General features: G+C 45.6%; 1 protein-coding gene across 1 annotated transcript in view; it reads right to left on the bottom strand.

Moving 5' to 3' along the window:
* Positions 1-410: 410 nt before the first annotated feature.
* CCKAR (cholecystokinin A receptor) overlaps positions 411-18,352 on the bottom strand; it is a 30,875-nt gene continuing 12,933 nt past the window's right edge. The window contains exons 3-5 of the mRNA XM_035114040.2: positions 16,257-16,518; positions 11,809-11,936; positions 411-6,044 (exon numbers count right to left, since the gene is read on the bottom strand). Of these exons, the coding sequence (XP_034969931.2) occupies positions 5,518-6,044; positions 11,809-11,936; positions 16,257-16,518 (917 nt within the window). The 3' untranslated portion in view covers positions 411-5,517. The remainder of the gene's footprint in view (positions 6,045-11,808; positions 11,937-16,256; positions 16,519-18,352) is intronic.

Raw genomic sequence — 18,352 nt, 5'->3', positions numbered from 1 at the left:
ACTCGAAAGGGCATCGGAACCCTTCAGTTATTTTAAAGCAGGCATCCCCAAACTGTGGCCCTCCAGATGTTTTGGCCTACAACTCCCATGATCCCTAGCTAACAGGACCAGTGGTTGGGGAAGATGGGAACTGTTATGTACTGAGCTGAATCCTAGAACAATAGGATTCAGAATCAGCAGGAGCTATCCAATCCAATTTATTCAGCTCATAGTCATCAAGGAGAAGAAGAGAAGAATGGCTCTTTCCCCCAAACCATCTGCTTATATACATTATTTACACAATGGGCCTTGCGTGATTGGCTACTTCAGGGCCTACACCTGTGGGCCAATCAGGCTGTGGATTGACTTCTGCCTGCAGCCTGATTGGCTGCTCCTACAGGCCAATCAGGTTGCAGATTCACTTCTGCCAGCCGCCTGATTGGCTGCTCCTGCAGGCCAATCAGGTTGCGGATTCACTTCCACCTGGAGTTGGATTGGATAGCTCCTGCTGATTCTGAATCCTATTGTTCTAGGATTCAGCTCAGTACATAACAGGAACTGTAGTCCAAACATCTGGTGGGCCGAAGTTTGGGGGTGCCTGCTTTAAAGCTATTATTCATCCAGTTTCCTACTACCTTCCACCCCACCGCTAAGATCTCAGCAGACATTGCCCATAAATTAGGGTTGCCATATTTTGAAGAACAAAAAAGAGGACACATTTGCTGACATCTCCTTTTAACTATGGATCGCTGTGACGACCCATGAAAAAGAGGACGTGCCCTGGAAAAAGAGGACATATGACAACCCTACCATAAAACAATTTCAAGTGTACCTTTGCATCTAAATGAAACCCAGGCTACATGTGGTATCCAGGAAGTTATGCTGCGCAGAAATCACCCTGAAAGTAACAGACAAATCTATAGGAAACCAAGTATCACACAAATGAAATTGGTGGGATGTAGAGGCACACAGGATTGGCATGCCTGGATGGAATTATTCTATCCTGAATACTTCCCTTACGGAAGGGATTGGCAGACTTACCTTCCTGTTGTCCAAAGTTTGCATGATTGCCCTTCCTAACATCGGTGATAAGAACCCTGTTAGCCAATCTTAATAAGGAATTGGCCTTGTACACATGACACAAGGCTGGGTAGCTTAGTCGCTAGAGCATGAGACTCTCTCCAATTACTTTTTATTAATTTTCCAAATTATTACAAATCCAACTAAATTACTTTAATTTAATACAATTTCTTAAAATCAGGTATCCTGCTCCTGTTGCAAACATATGTCAATCATTCTGCACCATTTCTTATTTAGTGTTCAGTTGTCATCCGTCAATCTTTGTTACATCATTCTTGCAAACAGCACCTCCTTACAAGCAGAGCCTCTGTTACATCTTATCAGTATAAAATCCATCATACATGTGCACTGTTGTTTCAGACCTCATGTGCTGGGAGAATTAATTACTGTCTTCCATTGCTCAGTTCTTTACAGTGTTTATCTGGATGAGACAATGTCACATTCCATTCCTTCCGCTGTTTACCAACCATGGGCTGCGGCCACAAGTAACTCACAGAGTACATGTCCAGTCTCCGCCATTAAAATTCCGCTCTGGAGTTCTTCCTTGGCACACAATTAAAAACAAATCTTTTCTCAAGTTCGGCTTCTTACCAGATCTATTCGGCAGCCGTTCATTCTTCTTGCTCTGCATTGCTCCATCACACTCCTGGCTAAATTCGTTGTTGAGCATAAATCAAAAGCTGGATAGCTGAGTTGGTAGAGCATGAGACTCTTAATCCCAGGGTTGTGAGTTCGAGCCCTACATTGGGCGAAAGATTCCTGCATTGCAAGGGGTCGGACTAGATGACCCTTGGGTCCCTTCCAACTCTACGGTTCTATTATCTAAATCACCACTACACTTGCATGCATTTGCTTGCACAGTTCTTATTCCTCAGACCACAAAGCGTTGCTGTGTATACTTGTTTACCTGATCCTATGGCTTCCGGGGGGGGGGTTGAATAAATTAATGCCAGCATCAAAGATACCTGAGTTCTGGTGAGTTCTGACTGGGAAAAAAAGCCCTGACTGTAAGCTACTCTGTCAGTTTCAGCCCAGCACCTTACCTGTAAGAGGAGTCTAATACATCAGGGCAGCACTGCAGGGTTGTTATACATCAGTCGGAGCCTAATCAACAGTATACAGAATGAACTACACTCCTACCTGGACAGTTATCTTTCCACAAGGGCTGACATTGATGCCAAAATCCATCATGGCCTGAGCTCTGCGAGCGCAGCTTTCTCCCAATTGAAGCGCAGAGTGTTTGATGACCGGGACATTCACAGGGAAACCAAAGTGCTTGTTTTCAAAGCTATTGTACTACCAACCTTACTATATGCTTGTGAAACATGGACCACTTATAAATGCCATCTCCAACTCCTTGAAAGATTCCATCAACGGTGTCTCCGAAAACTTTTACTCATTACTTGGAAAGAACTAATGCCAGTGTACTGGAAGAAGCAAAGATCACCAGTGTCGAAGCCATTGATTCTTCAACATCAACTTCATTGGACTGGTCATGTTGTGCGGATGCCTGATGATCGTCTTCCAAAGCAGCTACTCTATTCCGAACTTAAAAATGGAAAGCGTAATGCTGGTGGTCAACAAAAGAGGTTTAAAGACTCTCTCAAAGCAAATATTTTAAAATGTACTATAAACACCAACAACTGGGGAACACTGGCCTGAGAGCACTCCAATCGGAGAACAGCCTTTACCAAAGGTGTCATGGCCTTTGAAGACACTCAAACTCAGGACACAAGGGAGAAACGTGCTAAGAGGAAGGCACACTTGGCAAACCCTCACCATGATCAACTCCCACCCGGAAACCAATGTCCCCACTGTGGAAGGACGTGTGGATCCAGAATTGGCCTCCACAGTCACTTATGGACTCACTGATAAGACCGTGTTCGTGGAAGACAATCTTACATGGTTATAAGTTATCGCTGAAGAAGGCGGCACCGCATAGAGCTCTGCTCTTCCAGCCACAGCTCCTTTCAGGAGCAAAGAACTGAATTTTGCTTTGCAACTTTAATTAGCAGGATGTTTATTTAAGAACAAGGTAGGAAACAGCGTGGAGCTGTCCTCTTTGTTGCTATCAAGCAAGGATTGGAGTATCACCAATGGCTAATTCCAGCTACCATACCTTGGATTTCTCTACTGATTTTTATGGGCAGCCCACAGTTGCATCCCAGGGATATTACCGTAAAAGAAAAGAAAAGGTTTTCAGTGTGACCAGGAAATGACCTATCTAAACAGCGAGTTAGTTCTTAGTACCATTTTTATATTTTACTTTATTTATTTATAACATTTGTGTACCATTTAATATAACAAAAAATCTCTAAGCAGTCTACGTAAGAACAGTGAGAACACAACGTTCAATCATTTTGCCCTAAAAACTAGATTAAAATTAGATAAAAAACAAAACACGATTGTATAATCACAAGTAAAACTGAGCAATGTACAAAGCAAAAAAACATGGAGTCCAGGAAAGGTAACAAATACATGTTTTAAAGAGGTGTTTAGAGGTTATTTCTCTCTCTCTCTGCCTAACAAATTACCCGAGGGAGGGCTTTCCAGAGGATGGCATGGCTGGTATCGCCAAAAAGGCCCCCACCCACCTTGTCACTAAGTGACAGGATGTGGAAGGACCACAACAGGGAATCCTTGGAAAATCTTAAAAATCAGGGTTTTTTTAAAGCAGGGTTCGCCAATCACAGTACTTTGGGAAAGCAATGTTGCAGCAACATAATGCCTTGTTTTTAGCTGTCCTCCGCTCCTAGCTAGTGGTACTTGCTTGGAAAAAATGCTGGACATTTAAGTCCTTCTCCCTCTGTTCCATTGTTGAATGAGCTTTGCACTTAGCTTCTGTGATTCGCAAACTTTGGTCCCAATTGGGCAGAAATCTGAAGGCCCCCGCCCCCAATTCATCATAACTCTCTCTACTGGGGTAGGGAACTTCTTGCCTGTCTATTTGGCCCACCAGGCCATCTCCCACCCCAATCCATGCCATCTACCTCACATCTGATGCCACACCTGATGTCAGGTGTGAGACAAGTAGAGACTTGGCTTGGTCAAAGTGCTCATTGCTGGGTTAGCCTAGCTACAACACTCTGAAATGATGCAGGTCAGAGTAACTTTACAGTGTATGCCATTTTCATAATGAAACAGTTCCCCACAAAACCTTAACTCTGCTTTGCTCCTCTCCCCAATTCAGATTGACGGGGCCTAGTACAAAAAAAACCCGGACCTAGTAATTTGGCAGGGTTTATTCACTCAGGAGTTGCTACTTTGCCTGCAAATTTCATCCATTTCTATCAAAAGAAAAAACAGCTAGCACCCCCGCCCCCCATTTCCCTATACAGTGGTACCTCTACTTACAAATTTAATGCGTTCCGAACGCACATTTGTAAGTCGAAAAAAATTGTAAGTCGAATCCCATAGGAATGCATTGGGAGAAAAAATTCGTAAGTAGAAGCAACCCTATCTAAAAATTCGTAAGTAGAAAAAATCCTATCTAAACCACATCCAAGATGGCGGACAGAGCTCTATTCGTAAGTAGAAACATTCGTAAGTAGAGTTATTTGTAAGTAGAGGTACCACTGTAATCTAAATGGGGAATGACCGTAGCTTTATTTTTCTAAATTGGGATTCGATCCAAATCAAGTTGTTTTCTGAAGTAATGAATTGGCGTCTGAACCAAATCTTGAGGTCAGTGCAACCCTCTAAAAGCTGCAGTTCAAAACATTGACAGAGCAAGGGATTGCTTTTTGCTTCGTTTTATGGTTATTCCCACCAATTAGGAACATAATAAGCACTCTGCTAGATCAGATCAAGGCTTCATTTAGTTGGTTTGGGATTCTTCCAGATCTGGTGTGTACCTCTAGCTATTGTGTGAAATTGTCACAGATAAAATAACGCTGATGCCTTGTGGAAGTGCCTGGAGTAAAAATGTGATGTCAAAACCTATTGTCAAAGTATGTTGCTTTGGGGGGATGGGTGACATTTGCCACCCATTTTCCCCCTCCTTTTGTGGGTGGACGTTTCGCTGCACAGCACCAGTTTTCCATCTCTGAAATGGAATGTTTTCTTATGCTCGGTGGGGGCAAATAGGTGGTTTAGTGTTTGGCCTCAAACCCAACTTCTGTCTTGTCCTCCGTTTCATTTCTGACAAGGCAGGTCCCCAGTGGCAGCCATTTTTTTATTTTGGCCTGAGAGTTGTTTTATGGTGGTGCCCATGACAGTTTCTCAGCCTCTCCAATGTGCCCCTAGGGCTATCGTCACTGACCCTTTCTACCTGAGGTAACTTCTACGGTATCTATTTTTGAGACCCAAAGCCGAAAAGTGTTGGGAGACCTTTCACAAATTATTCTTCTCCTACACTTTACTGAAGCAGGTTCGTACAAAGGCATGGCAGATGGTTTTAAAAACAAGTCAAGACCACAGAAGGAGATAAAATAACCGATTTCCCCCCCTTGGGCATGTTTACGGAGGAGCAGATGTATTCATGTGGGTGTAAGAATACCTGGAAAGTGTTGCTCCTGTGGTTCTGCCTTCCTCCTCTTCTGCCATCTCTGCTCTGGCCACAGGAAGCTTTTGCTTGGCACAGCAGGTAAACGTCGCTAGAAAACCCAGGCGGAAGCGTTTGTTCATGAAGCAGTAGATAATGGGATTCACACAAGCGGAGGTGTAAGAGAGTAAGTGTATGAAGGAGATGGGGGCTCCCGTGAGAAGCAGATGCGCCGACGCACGGTCAAATGCACGCCAGGTGTTGACGCTGAACACCGGCATCCAGCAAATGAAAAACAAGATCACTATCACTATCAGCATTCGGATGACCAGCTTCTTGGCCATCAAGTTAGCGGTGGAGCAATTGCTCCGAGGCCGGTCAATTTTGGCGATGCTCCTATTTGACGGAAACTGTTGAAGGGGCACCTTTCTCTTCTTCTTGCTTTTCTGCAGATAGCATCCATCGTCATCTTCAAATCTGCTGCTGGTGCTGGCTTTCCTTTCTGTACGGGAAGAGCAAATGCGATTGCGTTATCAAGAGCGCACAAAGCTTTTCCAACATGCGAGGACACAAAACCCGCCACACGGCTGGCAAAAGATACACATCAAAATTTGCAAATAAATATCTTTGAAAGGCCAGTGTGTGAGATCAGGTGTGTGGGGTGTGTGTGTGTTTTTCACACACACTTTGGGCCACTGAAATTAGAGGCATGCTTCAGTCTTTGCATCCAGAAGAAGGGTTGTGTAAGAGTGAGAATTGCCCAACTTCAAATGACAGGCCCCAGCCTTCTGGTATACAGTGGTACCTCGGTTTAAGTACACAATTGGTTCTGGAAGTCTGTACTTAACCTGAAGCGAACCTTCCCATTGAAAGTAATGGAAAGTGGATTAATCCGTTCCAGACGGTCCATGGGGTGCTTAAACTGAAGCGTTCTTAACCCGAAGTATGAGTGTAATTGGTTCTGGAAGTCCATACTGAACCTGAAGCGTACTTAACCTGAAGCGAACTTTCCCATTGAAAGTAATGGAAAGTGGATTAATCCGTTCCAGACGGGTCCACGGAGTACTTAAACTGAAAGTACTCTAACCGAGGCGTACTTAAACTGAGGTATGACTGTACTGTCTGAGCCATATCTGGACTGAAGTAATTTCCTCTGCGACTTGATATGGACCAGAAGGTGATGGTGCTATATTTATTTATACCCTACTTTTCCCCCTGACTCAGGGCGATTCAGAAACAGTGTGGCAGCTGGAACATCTGAGGACTGGGGCGGGGGGTATGGTGCACGGGAACTTACCGGTAATATAGAGGCGGCAACCATTTTGCACACATCCAATTGACACGTGACCATTGAAACATGGGTCCTTTTGGACTCAGAAGAGGGCAGAATGGGGGACGGAATGGGAGTGGAAGAGGGGGCAGAATGACAGCAGGGTGGGACAGGGCGTAAGAGGCTTGTGCACGCTTTGTTGGGGCCAGGAACCGAGCCCCCACATATAATGGTCATCACCTGTATACCTTTTCTCCTTCCTGGTAATTATTACCTATTGATCATATCAATAGGTAGCACCTCCACCCCCATTGTTCAGCCTGGACACTGAGGTCCAGCTCTGAGGGCCTTCTGGTGGTTCCTTCACTGCGAGAAGTGAGGTTACAGGGAACCAGGCAGAGGGCCTTCTTGGCAGTGGCACCCACCCTGTGGAACGCCCTCCCATCAGATGTCAAGGAAATAAACAATTATCTGTCTTCTAAAGTCAACCCTGTGTCAGAAATTTTTTTATGTCCAATGTTTTACATTTTTAAATGTGCTATAAGCCGCCCAGAGTGGCTGGGAAAACCCAGCCAGATGGGCGGGGTATAAATAAAATTATTATTATTATTATTATTATTATTATTATTATTATTATTATTATTGCCTCGATAATAGCTTAATGTCTAATTGGTTAGTTGTTAGGGAAGAAATATTCCAAACCAAATAATCAATCAATCAGTCAGACAAAGTGAGCTGAAAAGTCTTCAAAGTACATACAATATTGTTACAGGTCGCCCCTGAGATTCCAGAGGTCTTGTGTTTCTACCAGTAGATCACTGGACGTCTGTGGTAGATCACCGGTAGATCAGTGGCTCCCCCCAAAGAAGCTAAAAAACTTTGGCTCCCCTAAAATGACCTGAACCACCAAAAACAGGGCTTTCATTCCTTAAAAAAAAGCTCAACAACTTTGACCCGAACTAGATCACTGCCAGTTTTTAACTCTGTGAGTAGATCGCAGTCTCTTGGGAGTTGGCCAGCCCTGGTCTAGAGCAACAGCTCCCTAGTTTCTGGGTACAGCCTCTTCTCCTTCTCCTTCTCCTTCTCCCCCTAAGAATCCTTGCCAAACACAACCCCCCTTTCCTGTTAACATTGCCCACTGTAACCCTGGCAACTTCTCCCTCTCTGTCCTGCAGAGTCTTCTTTTCTTGCCATGGCTCCCATTGTTGGGCAAATGACTGGCCATTTCAAGCCTTTGTCCGCTAATGGCTTCTCCCTACCTAGCAAGCCATGTCATGCTGGCACAGTTTGTTATCCTAAACTCAATCCAGCAATGTTTGGCCCCATTTTAGCCTATCACCTTTATTAATTCTAACTTTTGCTAACTTCGGGAATTATGGGTGTCCGGACACATATTTATTTGGATCTCAGGGTATTGCCTGGTGGTCTCATGGTATTTTGGTGCAATTAATGGCATAATAGCAGTTGATCATTCGCTGAAAGTCACTTTTTTTGTACAAAATGTTCTGTTACAGAGTTCTCCGTTTCCATCAGGATTAATTGCATAATAACACCATCTAGTCTCAGAAAAAACACGCTTATAATGATTATAGTACCCTACTAGGCCCATTGACTAGCTGGCACCTTTTGACCCGATGTCAGTGCAATTTTGAGCCACCTACACTCATTTAGCTTACTAGTAAATATTTCCTTCTTCAGAAGGCCTCCTGTTTTGTCATAGACTATGTTAAAAAACAAAAGCACTTTCCCCTCTGATCGAAAATCTTTTTTTCCAGAGCCTCTGGGATTCTGGTGAGATTAGTTAGGAGACAATTTCACCTGCAGCTGGAGAGATGTGGTCAGGGCCGTCTCTAGGCCTGGGCTGGGTGGCGCAATGCGCCAGGGCGCCTGGCCACCGGGGGCGCTGCTGCGCCCGCCAGACAGCTGATGTCTGGGCCCTATGGCTCTGCCACCGCCTCCTCTCCTTCGGCCCGCGGGAATCCCCTCAACCGCTGCCCGCTGAGCCGCTGCCGCCTGTGGGAGCGGCAGGGGCGGGAGCGGATCCCGAGGGGCCTCCTCCACATCTGGTGCCCACCGCCCCACCACCACTCCCAGGGTACAGGCGGCAGCGTGGCAACCGCCTCCTGCTCCTCGGGCCGCTGGGAGCACAGTGAGAGAGCGCAGGCGGAGGCAGCGGTGGACCGGTCAACTGGCCGCAGAACAAGCGGCACACTGCAGGGCTCGGAATTCACTGCTCACACTTGTTTCCTCCGGTGCGGATGGCGGCCGCTGGACCACGCGGCCTCCGAGCAAGGGAGGTGGCAGGAGTTGGGGAGCTGCCTGCGCCCTGGCTCGGGCAGAGAGGGGTCGGTGGCGTGACCTGGGCTGGACACCACACAGCAGGTGAGGGGACGGCGGGAAGCCTGGGCTGGTGGCGCTGGGCAGGGGCGGCTCGCCCATTGGCCCTAGTGGCGAGGGGCGCCGAGGGGCGCCCCAGCAAGTGGGGGAGCTGTGCGGTGGCATCCCTTTCCCTCCTCCTGGACGCCCGCCAGCCGTGCCGCTCGGAGGAGAGAGGTAAACGAGCGGAGCAGGGGCACTTGGACCCTGTTCCGCTCTGCAGCGGAGCTTTCCTTTTTAAAAAAAAAAAAAAGAGTGGGTGGGTGCCCAATGACCTTAAGACGCTACTGGCGCTGGGGACCCTGAGCCAGGGCGAGAGAGAGCAGCTTGCGGAAAGGGAGGGGGCACCCGGAGGGACCTTTGCACCACGGCGCTGGATTTGCTTCTTGTAAAGCTTTGATATCACAAGTTATCGAATAGCTCTGAACCCCCAACCAAAAAACAAAAAACTGATTTGTGATTGTAGCCAGGGGGTGCTCTTTCTATTTAATCCTTGCTATTGATAGTTAATGTCTGGTTAGTATGGAACTGAGTCCCAACACGGCGCTTTTTATTTTTTAGAAGCAGTAGTGCCAAATAATCATTTTTGATTTTGAGACTGGAAATGTCAATCTCTTGGAGGTACACAGAGTCAACTGAGTGATCTCAAACACTTTGGGTGGGACCAGATGTTATGAACGAATAATAATAATAATAACAACAACACAATTTATTACATAAATAAAAGAAGATCTTAGCCCTGTATTTCCATGGTTGTAGCCAGGATTTATGTGAGGGAGGCAGGCTTTATGTTGGGGGGGGGCGGCAGAACCTCAGCTAGTTAAGTGTTTTTGTTTCTTTTTATTGATCTTTATTGATTGGGGGGGCAACTGTCCCCCTCTGCCTCCCTGGCTACACCCATGTGTGTGTCTTTCTCTTATTTATTACATTAACGTGTGGGTGCTATTGATTCTAAAGGGGGGGGGGAATCAGTAGACAGGCAGAATTTCTTAACCCTTCCCCACCTGCTGATTTCCCCTCTGTATGAGCTCTGCAGACATTTCTAAGTGACCCCCCACACACACACACCAGCCCCACCAAGAGGGATCCTAAAACTGGAAGGAGCCTTGGCTGAGGTGGAAATACGCTGAAGAGCACAGGGGGGCATGGGACAGTTTAGGCACCTCCCCAGAAATAGATCCTTTACTGTAAGTGCCCCCCCATCCCCAATGCATTCTCATTATTGCTGGGGTAAACTAGGATATCTCTGGTCTCTGTTATTAGGATGTTTTGAAACATAATTGTTGTTGTTTAGTCATTTAGTCGTGTCCGACTCTTCATGATCCCATGGACCATAGCACGCCAGGCACTCCTGTCTTCCACTGCCTCCCGCAGTTTGGTCAAACTCATGTTCGTAGCTTCGAGAACACTGTCCAACCATCTCATCCTCTGTCGTCCCCTTTTCTCCTTGTGCCCTCCATCTTTCCCAACATCAGGGTCTTTTCCAGGGAGTCTTCTCTTCTCATGAGGTGGCCAAAGTATTGGAGCCTCAGCTTCAGGATCTGTCCTTCCAGTGAGCACTCGGGGCTGATTTCCTTCAGAATGGATAGGTTTGATCTTCTTGCAGTCCATGGGACTCTCAAGAGTCTCCTCCAGCACCATAATTCAAAAACATCAATTCTTCGGTGATCTGCCTTCTTTATGGTCCAGCTCTCACTTCTATACATCACTACTGGGAAAACCATAGCTTTAATTATACGGTCCTTTGTCGGCAAGGTGATGTCTCTGCTTTTTAAGATGCTGTCTAGGTTTGTCATTGCTTTTCTCCCAAGAAGCAGGCGTCTTTTAATTTCGTGACTGCTGTCACCATCTGTAGTGATCAAGGAGCCGAAGAAAGTAAAATCTCTCACTGCCTCCATTTCTTGTTGCCTCTGGTTTTCCAGATTGGAATACTGTTTGTGTATGGATCGTAGATTTATTGTAAAGAGGCAGGAGAGGGTTCTTGCCGAGAGATCACTGCTGTAGAGCTGCTGTCAATCAGTGTCAACAATATTAGGCTTTTGGAATGAAGAGTTAAACTAAATTATCAAATCATCAATTCTAGCATGCTGGGGGCCAACAAAATAATAAAAATTGGCATCCAAACTATTGGCATTATTAATTGTATTATAATTTGGTATTGTGACAATGAGGCTTTTATTGGGTTATTGTAATTGAAAACTAATAAAAAATATTACACAAACAATATTAGGCTAAATGGAGCAATGGGTTAACTTTGCACAAGGCAGCTTTCTTTGTAATATTTTTATGGTTAGTTCTATATTGGTTGTCTTGGGATACAGTTGTATCTATTCTTGTTAAATGAAATGAAATGAATGAAATGAGTGAATGAAAATACCAGAGGGGAAGGAACGCAATTGCACAGATATCACAAATCCAAACAGTCACACACACACACACACATGGAATAATTAATGCTTTTTTAAAAATCCTGGCTATGATTCGTAACTCAGAGACATTTGCAAGACCGCTCAAAAAAATCTGCTCTGTTGCAGATTTTTTTTTTGCCAGGAAAAAAATGTCTCCTGGTCACATTTTCACATCTGAGTGGAAGGAGAATGGGATTGGTCATGAAGATTACCTCGTGAATACTTCCTCTGACTGACATCAAATTTGATCCCTCGGTAGAGCTCCAAGGAGATTAAGCCATACGCAATGATCATTACAATCCCTGGGATAAGGAAAAGGATGAGGAGCTGGAAAATGTACCTGCAGAAACCGGAAGAGAGACCAGCAGAGAAAAAGTTAAAATATTCTTACCATCTTCTTTCGCATCTCTGGAATGGGCTAGAGCTGATTCTGGGTGCACTGCCTCCTTTTGTTTTAAAACCGAGTGTAATTATTATAGCCCACAATTGAAAAGGATGTGATGTTGGTAGTATGACTTGTCAGAGTTCACAAAAGATACCCCACAGTATTTGTTCAGAAACATGGAAAGGGGGAGGGGCATAACTGTACTTTCATTAGGTTGTCTGAATTCCACCACTTTTAGTTGCTCAGGTCAATTTAATAATAGTATTATAATAATTTATTACTTATACCCCGCCCCTCTGGCTGGGTTTCCTCAGCCACTCTGGGCGTCTCCCAACAGAATATTAAAATATGATAAAACATCAAACATTAAAAACTTCCCCCAACTCAGTGATGCGGGAGACAAGTGATAGTTTTGTAAAAAAAAAAAAAAAAAAAAAAGTAGAATAGAATAAATCTTTATTGTCATTGTCCCCTTCCAGGAACAATGAAATTTCCCAACACAATGGTCCTACATTCGCTCACTCTCCCCCTCAGACAGTTTGCATCTTGGATGTGCCACTGAAAATGTAACATGTCGGATGCTCTGAGTACTAATTTATGTTTGAAAATAGGTGTACACATAATCGCCTTTCACACATGGCAATTTGGGTAGAAACAGCTGTGGGGCCTGGCTTCAGACAAGGTGCGACAACATCTAAGGAAGGAAAGGCTACTCAAATGACTCCTGGATCCCACTCCAAGGTTCCATGATCCAAGGAAGTCCAGGCACATAGAGGTTGGCATTCATAGGCTTCCCTACATGAGACATCTCTGTAACATCATGGATCTTTGGGGTAAGGGATAAAGGGCGTGTTATGTATTGGTTTAATTTGTGTACATGAGTTTCTCTGCTAGTCCTGTAACTACCTTTCCCGCTCCAGGGCAATTCAAATGGGTGCGATGACAGTTGCTATTGGTTAACTTGTTAGCACAATTTGGATCCTCACTCTGATAGGTTCCCGCCAAAATCTAAATGTATCCTTTCCCCAACCCCTGAGAGTATAAAAGGAGCTCACCCTTTCCCTCCAGTTCAGTCAAGATTCCTACTGCAATAAAGAAGACTGTTCCTGTTATACTTGACTCCTAGCAGTTCCTTGCTAGTATGCTGAATCACTATTCTGAGCTGACTTCACAAAGAGCTGAAATCACACTCACGACTTAACAGGGCGTAGAAGTACAGCCCACAGCCTCTTTCTGCTCATATTGCCCCTTTTAAGCGAGTAGAAAAAGACTATTGACTTGATGGCAGGATTTAAATAAACACTCACACCTTTATTAACAAAGAACATTTAAAATGATAAAAGAAATGATATACCCTGTTTCCCCTATTTTAAGACGTAGTCATAAAATAAGCCACAGCAGTATTTTTAAGCATTCAAGGAATATAAGCCATACCCCGAAAATAAGACATTGTGATAGGCGCAGCAGCAATGCCGGCAGGAGGAGGAGGAGGGAAAAAATAAGACACCCCCTGAAAATAAGCCATAGTTGTTTTTTTTTTGAGGAAAAATAAATAAAGGACGGTGTCTTATTTTCGGAGAAACACAGTAGTAGACTCTTAAATAAACATCAGTTTGTAACAAGAGGGAAACAAACCAGGAGGCGGAGGCGGGGGGGGGGAGAAGTGATGTAATATAAATGTTATTGATATGAGATGTATATAATGATAGAAAAAGAAAAGTGAATAAAATTTAATAAAAAAAGATATTTTAAGGTTGTTTGAATTAATGTAAAACAGAAAATCCAATAAAATTGTTAACAGATACTCTAGTAAAAAAATTATAGGGGAGGTGGGAGAATGCTTAAGCCACAATGAATTGGTTTGCCTTTGAGATGTCACTAATCTGTGTCTTTCCTGAAACAAATGAGCACAGCTGCCTCTGTGGAATTTATTATCACTCTGATGATTGTCTGAATTCTGAAAATCCCAAAGTGAATGGGAAAGGGCTGTAGCGGCAATTACACGACTGGCTTGTTTTCCAGCACCGCGTCTCATAATCAGGACACTGTTTGGAGAGGCTGCGTGATGAAACTCCTGTCCCCTCCTGGCCTTTGAAACGTGCTCTGAATTTTGCACCGCTCCATGGGAAATTGATATAGCGCCCCTGTTAATAGGTGCAAAACAACTATGGGCATGAGATCCACACCCCCAATTAACTCCTTTAAGAGCTGGTGTGGAAGGGGATTGCCCTACAATTTACCATCTACCTCCACCCTCACCCACAGCCCTGGCAAAACCACATCATCATTATCTGCCACAGACGGTCTGTGCACATCTCCTATACGTACTTCTGGGAGCCTCCTCCTTCACAGAGCTGCACATGGAGGCAACCTGTGGCCAGACCATTAGTCTGCCTACTCGGTCCTGGGGAGGAGAGGATCATTGGGGAGGGATATAATGGCTGGTGTGTTGCGGTGTGCATGCGCTAGCCCAGTGGGAAGAGGCAGGGAGGGAGAAGAGCTCGGTTGACCCCTGTATGGAATCTCTCCTACATGTGCAACTTTTGAGACCTCGGCTGGAAGGTGTTTACAGTAAACTGCCTGGAATCCATGGGAGGAAGGTTAGAAAATATTTGAAATAATAAAATGCCCCAGAGAGTGGAATTAATTTAACATGGCCAATGGTTAGTGGAAGTTGGTTGTGGGCATCCGTCCGTCCCCCGAGACAATGGAGTGCGCCTCCAGAGGAGAAGCAGATGCAGATGACACCCAGCTCTACCTCTCTTTTAAATCAGAACCAGTGAAGGCGGTGAAGGTCCTGTGTGAGTGCCAGGAGGCGGTTGGAGGATGGATGGCGGCTAACAGATTGAGGTTGAATCCTGACAAGACAGAAGTACTGTTTTGGGGGGACGGGGAGGGCGGGTGTTGGGGACTCCCTGGTCCTGAATGGGGTAACTGTGCCCCTGAAGGAGCAGGAGCACAGCCTGGGAGTCATTTTGGACTCACAGCTGTCCGTGGAGGTGCAGGTTAATTCTGTGTCCAGGGCGGCTGTCTACCAGCTTCATCTGGTACGCAGGCTGAGACCCTACCTGCCCGCGAACTGTCTCACCAGAGTGGTGCATGCTCTAGTTATCTCCCCTTGGACTACTGCAATGCGCTCTATGTGGGGCTACCTTTGAAAGTGACCTGGAAACTGGAATTAATTCAGAATGCGGCAGCTAGACTGGTGACTGGGAGTGGCTGCCGGGACCACATAACACCAGTCCTGAGAGATCTACATTGGCTCCCAGTACGTTTCCAAGCACAATTCAAAGTGTTGGTGCTGACTTTTAAAGCCCTAAACGGCCTCAGCCCAGTATACCTGAAGGAGCGTCTCCACCCCATTAGCAAACCACTGGAGCTCGTAACAGCTGCCTCCCATGTTGTTTCTGCTGCATTAGCAGCACCGAAGTGACCTCTCCGGAGTGAGTCTGGGCAGTGCGTAGGGAGGTCCTGGGCTGCCCAGATGGCAAGACCCTCCCACTAGGCCTCACTGATGGAATATAGAAAGCAGAGCAATACATTTGGCACCAGCTTGGCTGTAGGAGTTGCCGGAAGGAGGCGTACAAGGCGCCATCCAACCATCTTAGGGACTCCAATCTGGATTTGTGTAGGGTTTAATCCTGAGCCTTTTCTTCTCCTGAAGATGTCCCACAAGGCAGCGGACAAACTGGCCGATGCAATCACCCTGTTTATACAGTGGTACCTCAGTTTACAAACACAATTGGTTCCGGAAGTCTGTACTTAACCTGAAGCGTACTTAACCTGAAGCGAACTTTCCCATTGAAAGTAATGGAAAGTGGATTAATCCGTTCCAGACTGGTCCGCGGAGTACTTAAACTGAAGCGTACTTAACCTGAAGCGAACCTTCCCATTGAAAGTAATAGAAAGTGGATTAATCCATTCCAGACGGTCCATGGAGTACTTAAACTGAAGCGTACTTAACCTGAAGTGAACTTTCCCATTGAAAGTAATGGAAAGTGGCTTAATCCGTTCCAGACTGGTCCGCGGAGTACTTAAACTGAAAATACTCAAACCGAGGCGTACTTAAACCGAGGTATGACTGTAATAGGATGCAGTGAATGCCTCATGTTGCACTTATTTTTTTCCACTAACAGGCTGTAGGACTGGCTGTCCATAATTTAACCTATTAAATTGTACCTGCAATAATACCATCTAATACCATCTCCCAAGAATTGCCATATCCATGTATATATATATGGGATGGATATATACTGTATTTAGATCTGTTCTTACCAAGATTGCTCTACCACGTCGCTTGGCCAGTCCAGGCGACACATGTTCGCTGTGGTGTTGTAGATTTTTACAAAAGGTCTCAGCTTGCTGTAAATCGGATACGGCGTCATGATGGCAAAGGAGAGGCACCAGGTTGCGGCGATCACCTTCATAGCGTGCGTTTTTGTCTGCCAAACCCGAGACTGCAGGGGCTTGCAAATAGCGCCGTATCTCTCCAAGGATATTGCGACCAGGCTGAAGGTCGAAACGCTGACTGAGACACCTAAGCGCATGAGGAGGGGGAGGAAAAGGAGAGCGGAGAGAGTAAAAGGTTGTCTCTTGTTTCTCTTGGCAAGCAGTGGGAATCAGACCAGTAATAACCAGCAGCATACAGTGACCATAGCTGCCAAGTATCCCGTTTTCTCCGGGAAAACCCCGATTTTACTTACCTTTTCCTGGTGGTCCCCCGTATCACTTCGTCTCCCGTTTTTCTCCGTTATTTTCTCCTGCCGGCAGCCATTTTTTTCTTTCCGATTTGCCCTTCTATGGGCACCCAAAACGGCCACCGGCGGCTTCAAAAGTCGCATCTACGTATGTCCGGAAGTGCATAGACATGACTTCCGGTGTCGGCGGCGGCCATTTTTGGTGTTCATAGATGGGCGGAGCGACACCGGAAGTTGCGTCGACGCACTTCCTGACATGCGTACAAGCGACCTCCGGTGTCGGCGGCAGCCATTTTTGGTGCCCATAGAAGGGCAAAGCGACACCAGAAATTACGTCGACGCAACTTCCGGTGTCACACGGATTCTGCAGTCTGGGACTTGGAAGGTAAGACAGTGACAGAGCTTCATGCTCTAGCACTGGGGGCGGAGAGCAGACGGAGGCTTGGTGGGCGCACGTCTTGGGGCATGGCGCCCAGCACGGGAGGGGGGGCAGCCACGATGGGCCCCCACCAGGATTGTGGTGCCGGGGCGGTGCGCTCCCCCTGCCCCCCTCTTCCTCCGCCAGTGGCAGCATAGCAATAACCTATCTGCCAGCAGCCAGAAGAACCATTTAACTTCACAGAACCATTCAATCTCCAAGCCTCTATGGCTGGACTCAGCAGTTCCTAAGAGACCTGTGGATGATGTTCCATTTGGATCAATAAAGCCAACCTGATATATATGTGGATATATGTGGATTTTTAAAAGCAATAAAAAAAGTATTGATTGATCAGTTATTTGAAATATTGCTACTGACAGTGGAACTTCAAATCATTTAGGCTGGCCTCAACCAGGGCCAGGGCCTTCTCGGTACTGGCCCCGACCTGGTGGAATGCTCTGTCCCAGGAGACTAGGGCCCTGCGTGATTTGTCATCTTTTCGTGTGGCCTGCAAGACAGAGCTGTTCCGTTTGGCCTTCGGACTGACGCAGTCTGACCCCACGGTTACCCTCCCCTAAGGTTTTATTTCATAATGGTTTTATCTTATTCATAGATTTTTTATTTTAAAATTGAATTTTAACATTGTATTAATCTGCGTTTTAACTGAATTGTTTCTTTTATACTTGTGTTGATATTATTTGTTGTTAGCCGCCCTGAGCCCGGTCTTGACGGGAAGGGCGGGGTATAAATAAAAATTATTATTATTAAAAGTTATACTGAAACACTGTCTCGGGGCATTTTCCAGTCAATTGAGTTTTCGTTTCTTTCTGCAGCAGAGTTCTTTTTACAGAAAGGTTTTCCTGCATCTTTTACGTCTTTACAACAGCACCAGCAGCAGTAGCATTCCAGCTATCTGTTAGTGAAATCCCCATTTCAGGAATAAAGAGTCTTTACTATTAACCAAACTTTACACCTGGACATTAATAAAGGAAAAAAAACACACAAAGAAACATAATCATTTTCTCTTTTTAGCCATCCGGCCAGAGACCTAATGCTTCCTCGTTCACATACTCATTTAGACTGACCCCTGACTTAGTTGATTGCATGCCCTGATAAGGACACCTGTTGCCAGGGAAGTTTTCCATTGCCTAGCAACTTGCTCAAGGCCATTTACAAGTTTCTTCTAGAATATTCCAACGTCTTCTATGTACAAAAAAGGTCTAAAACAATTGTGTGCGGTGTAGAAAAAATGGATA

This window comes from Zootoca vivipara, chromosome 9, assembly GCF_963506605.1.
Source record: "Zootoca vivipara chromosome 9, rZooViv1.1, whole genome shotgun sequence".
Taxonomy (NCBI): domain Eukaryota; kingdom Metazoa; phylum Chordata; class Lepidosauria; order Squamata; family Lacertidae; genus Zootoca; species Zootoca vivipara.
Note: the sequence above shows the minus strand (reverse complement) of the source record. Positions and strands in the feature narration are given on the sequence as shown.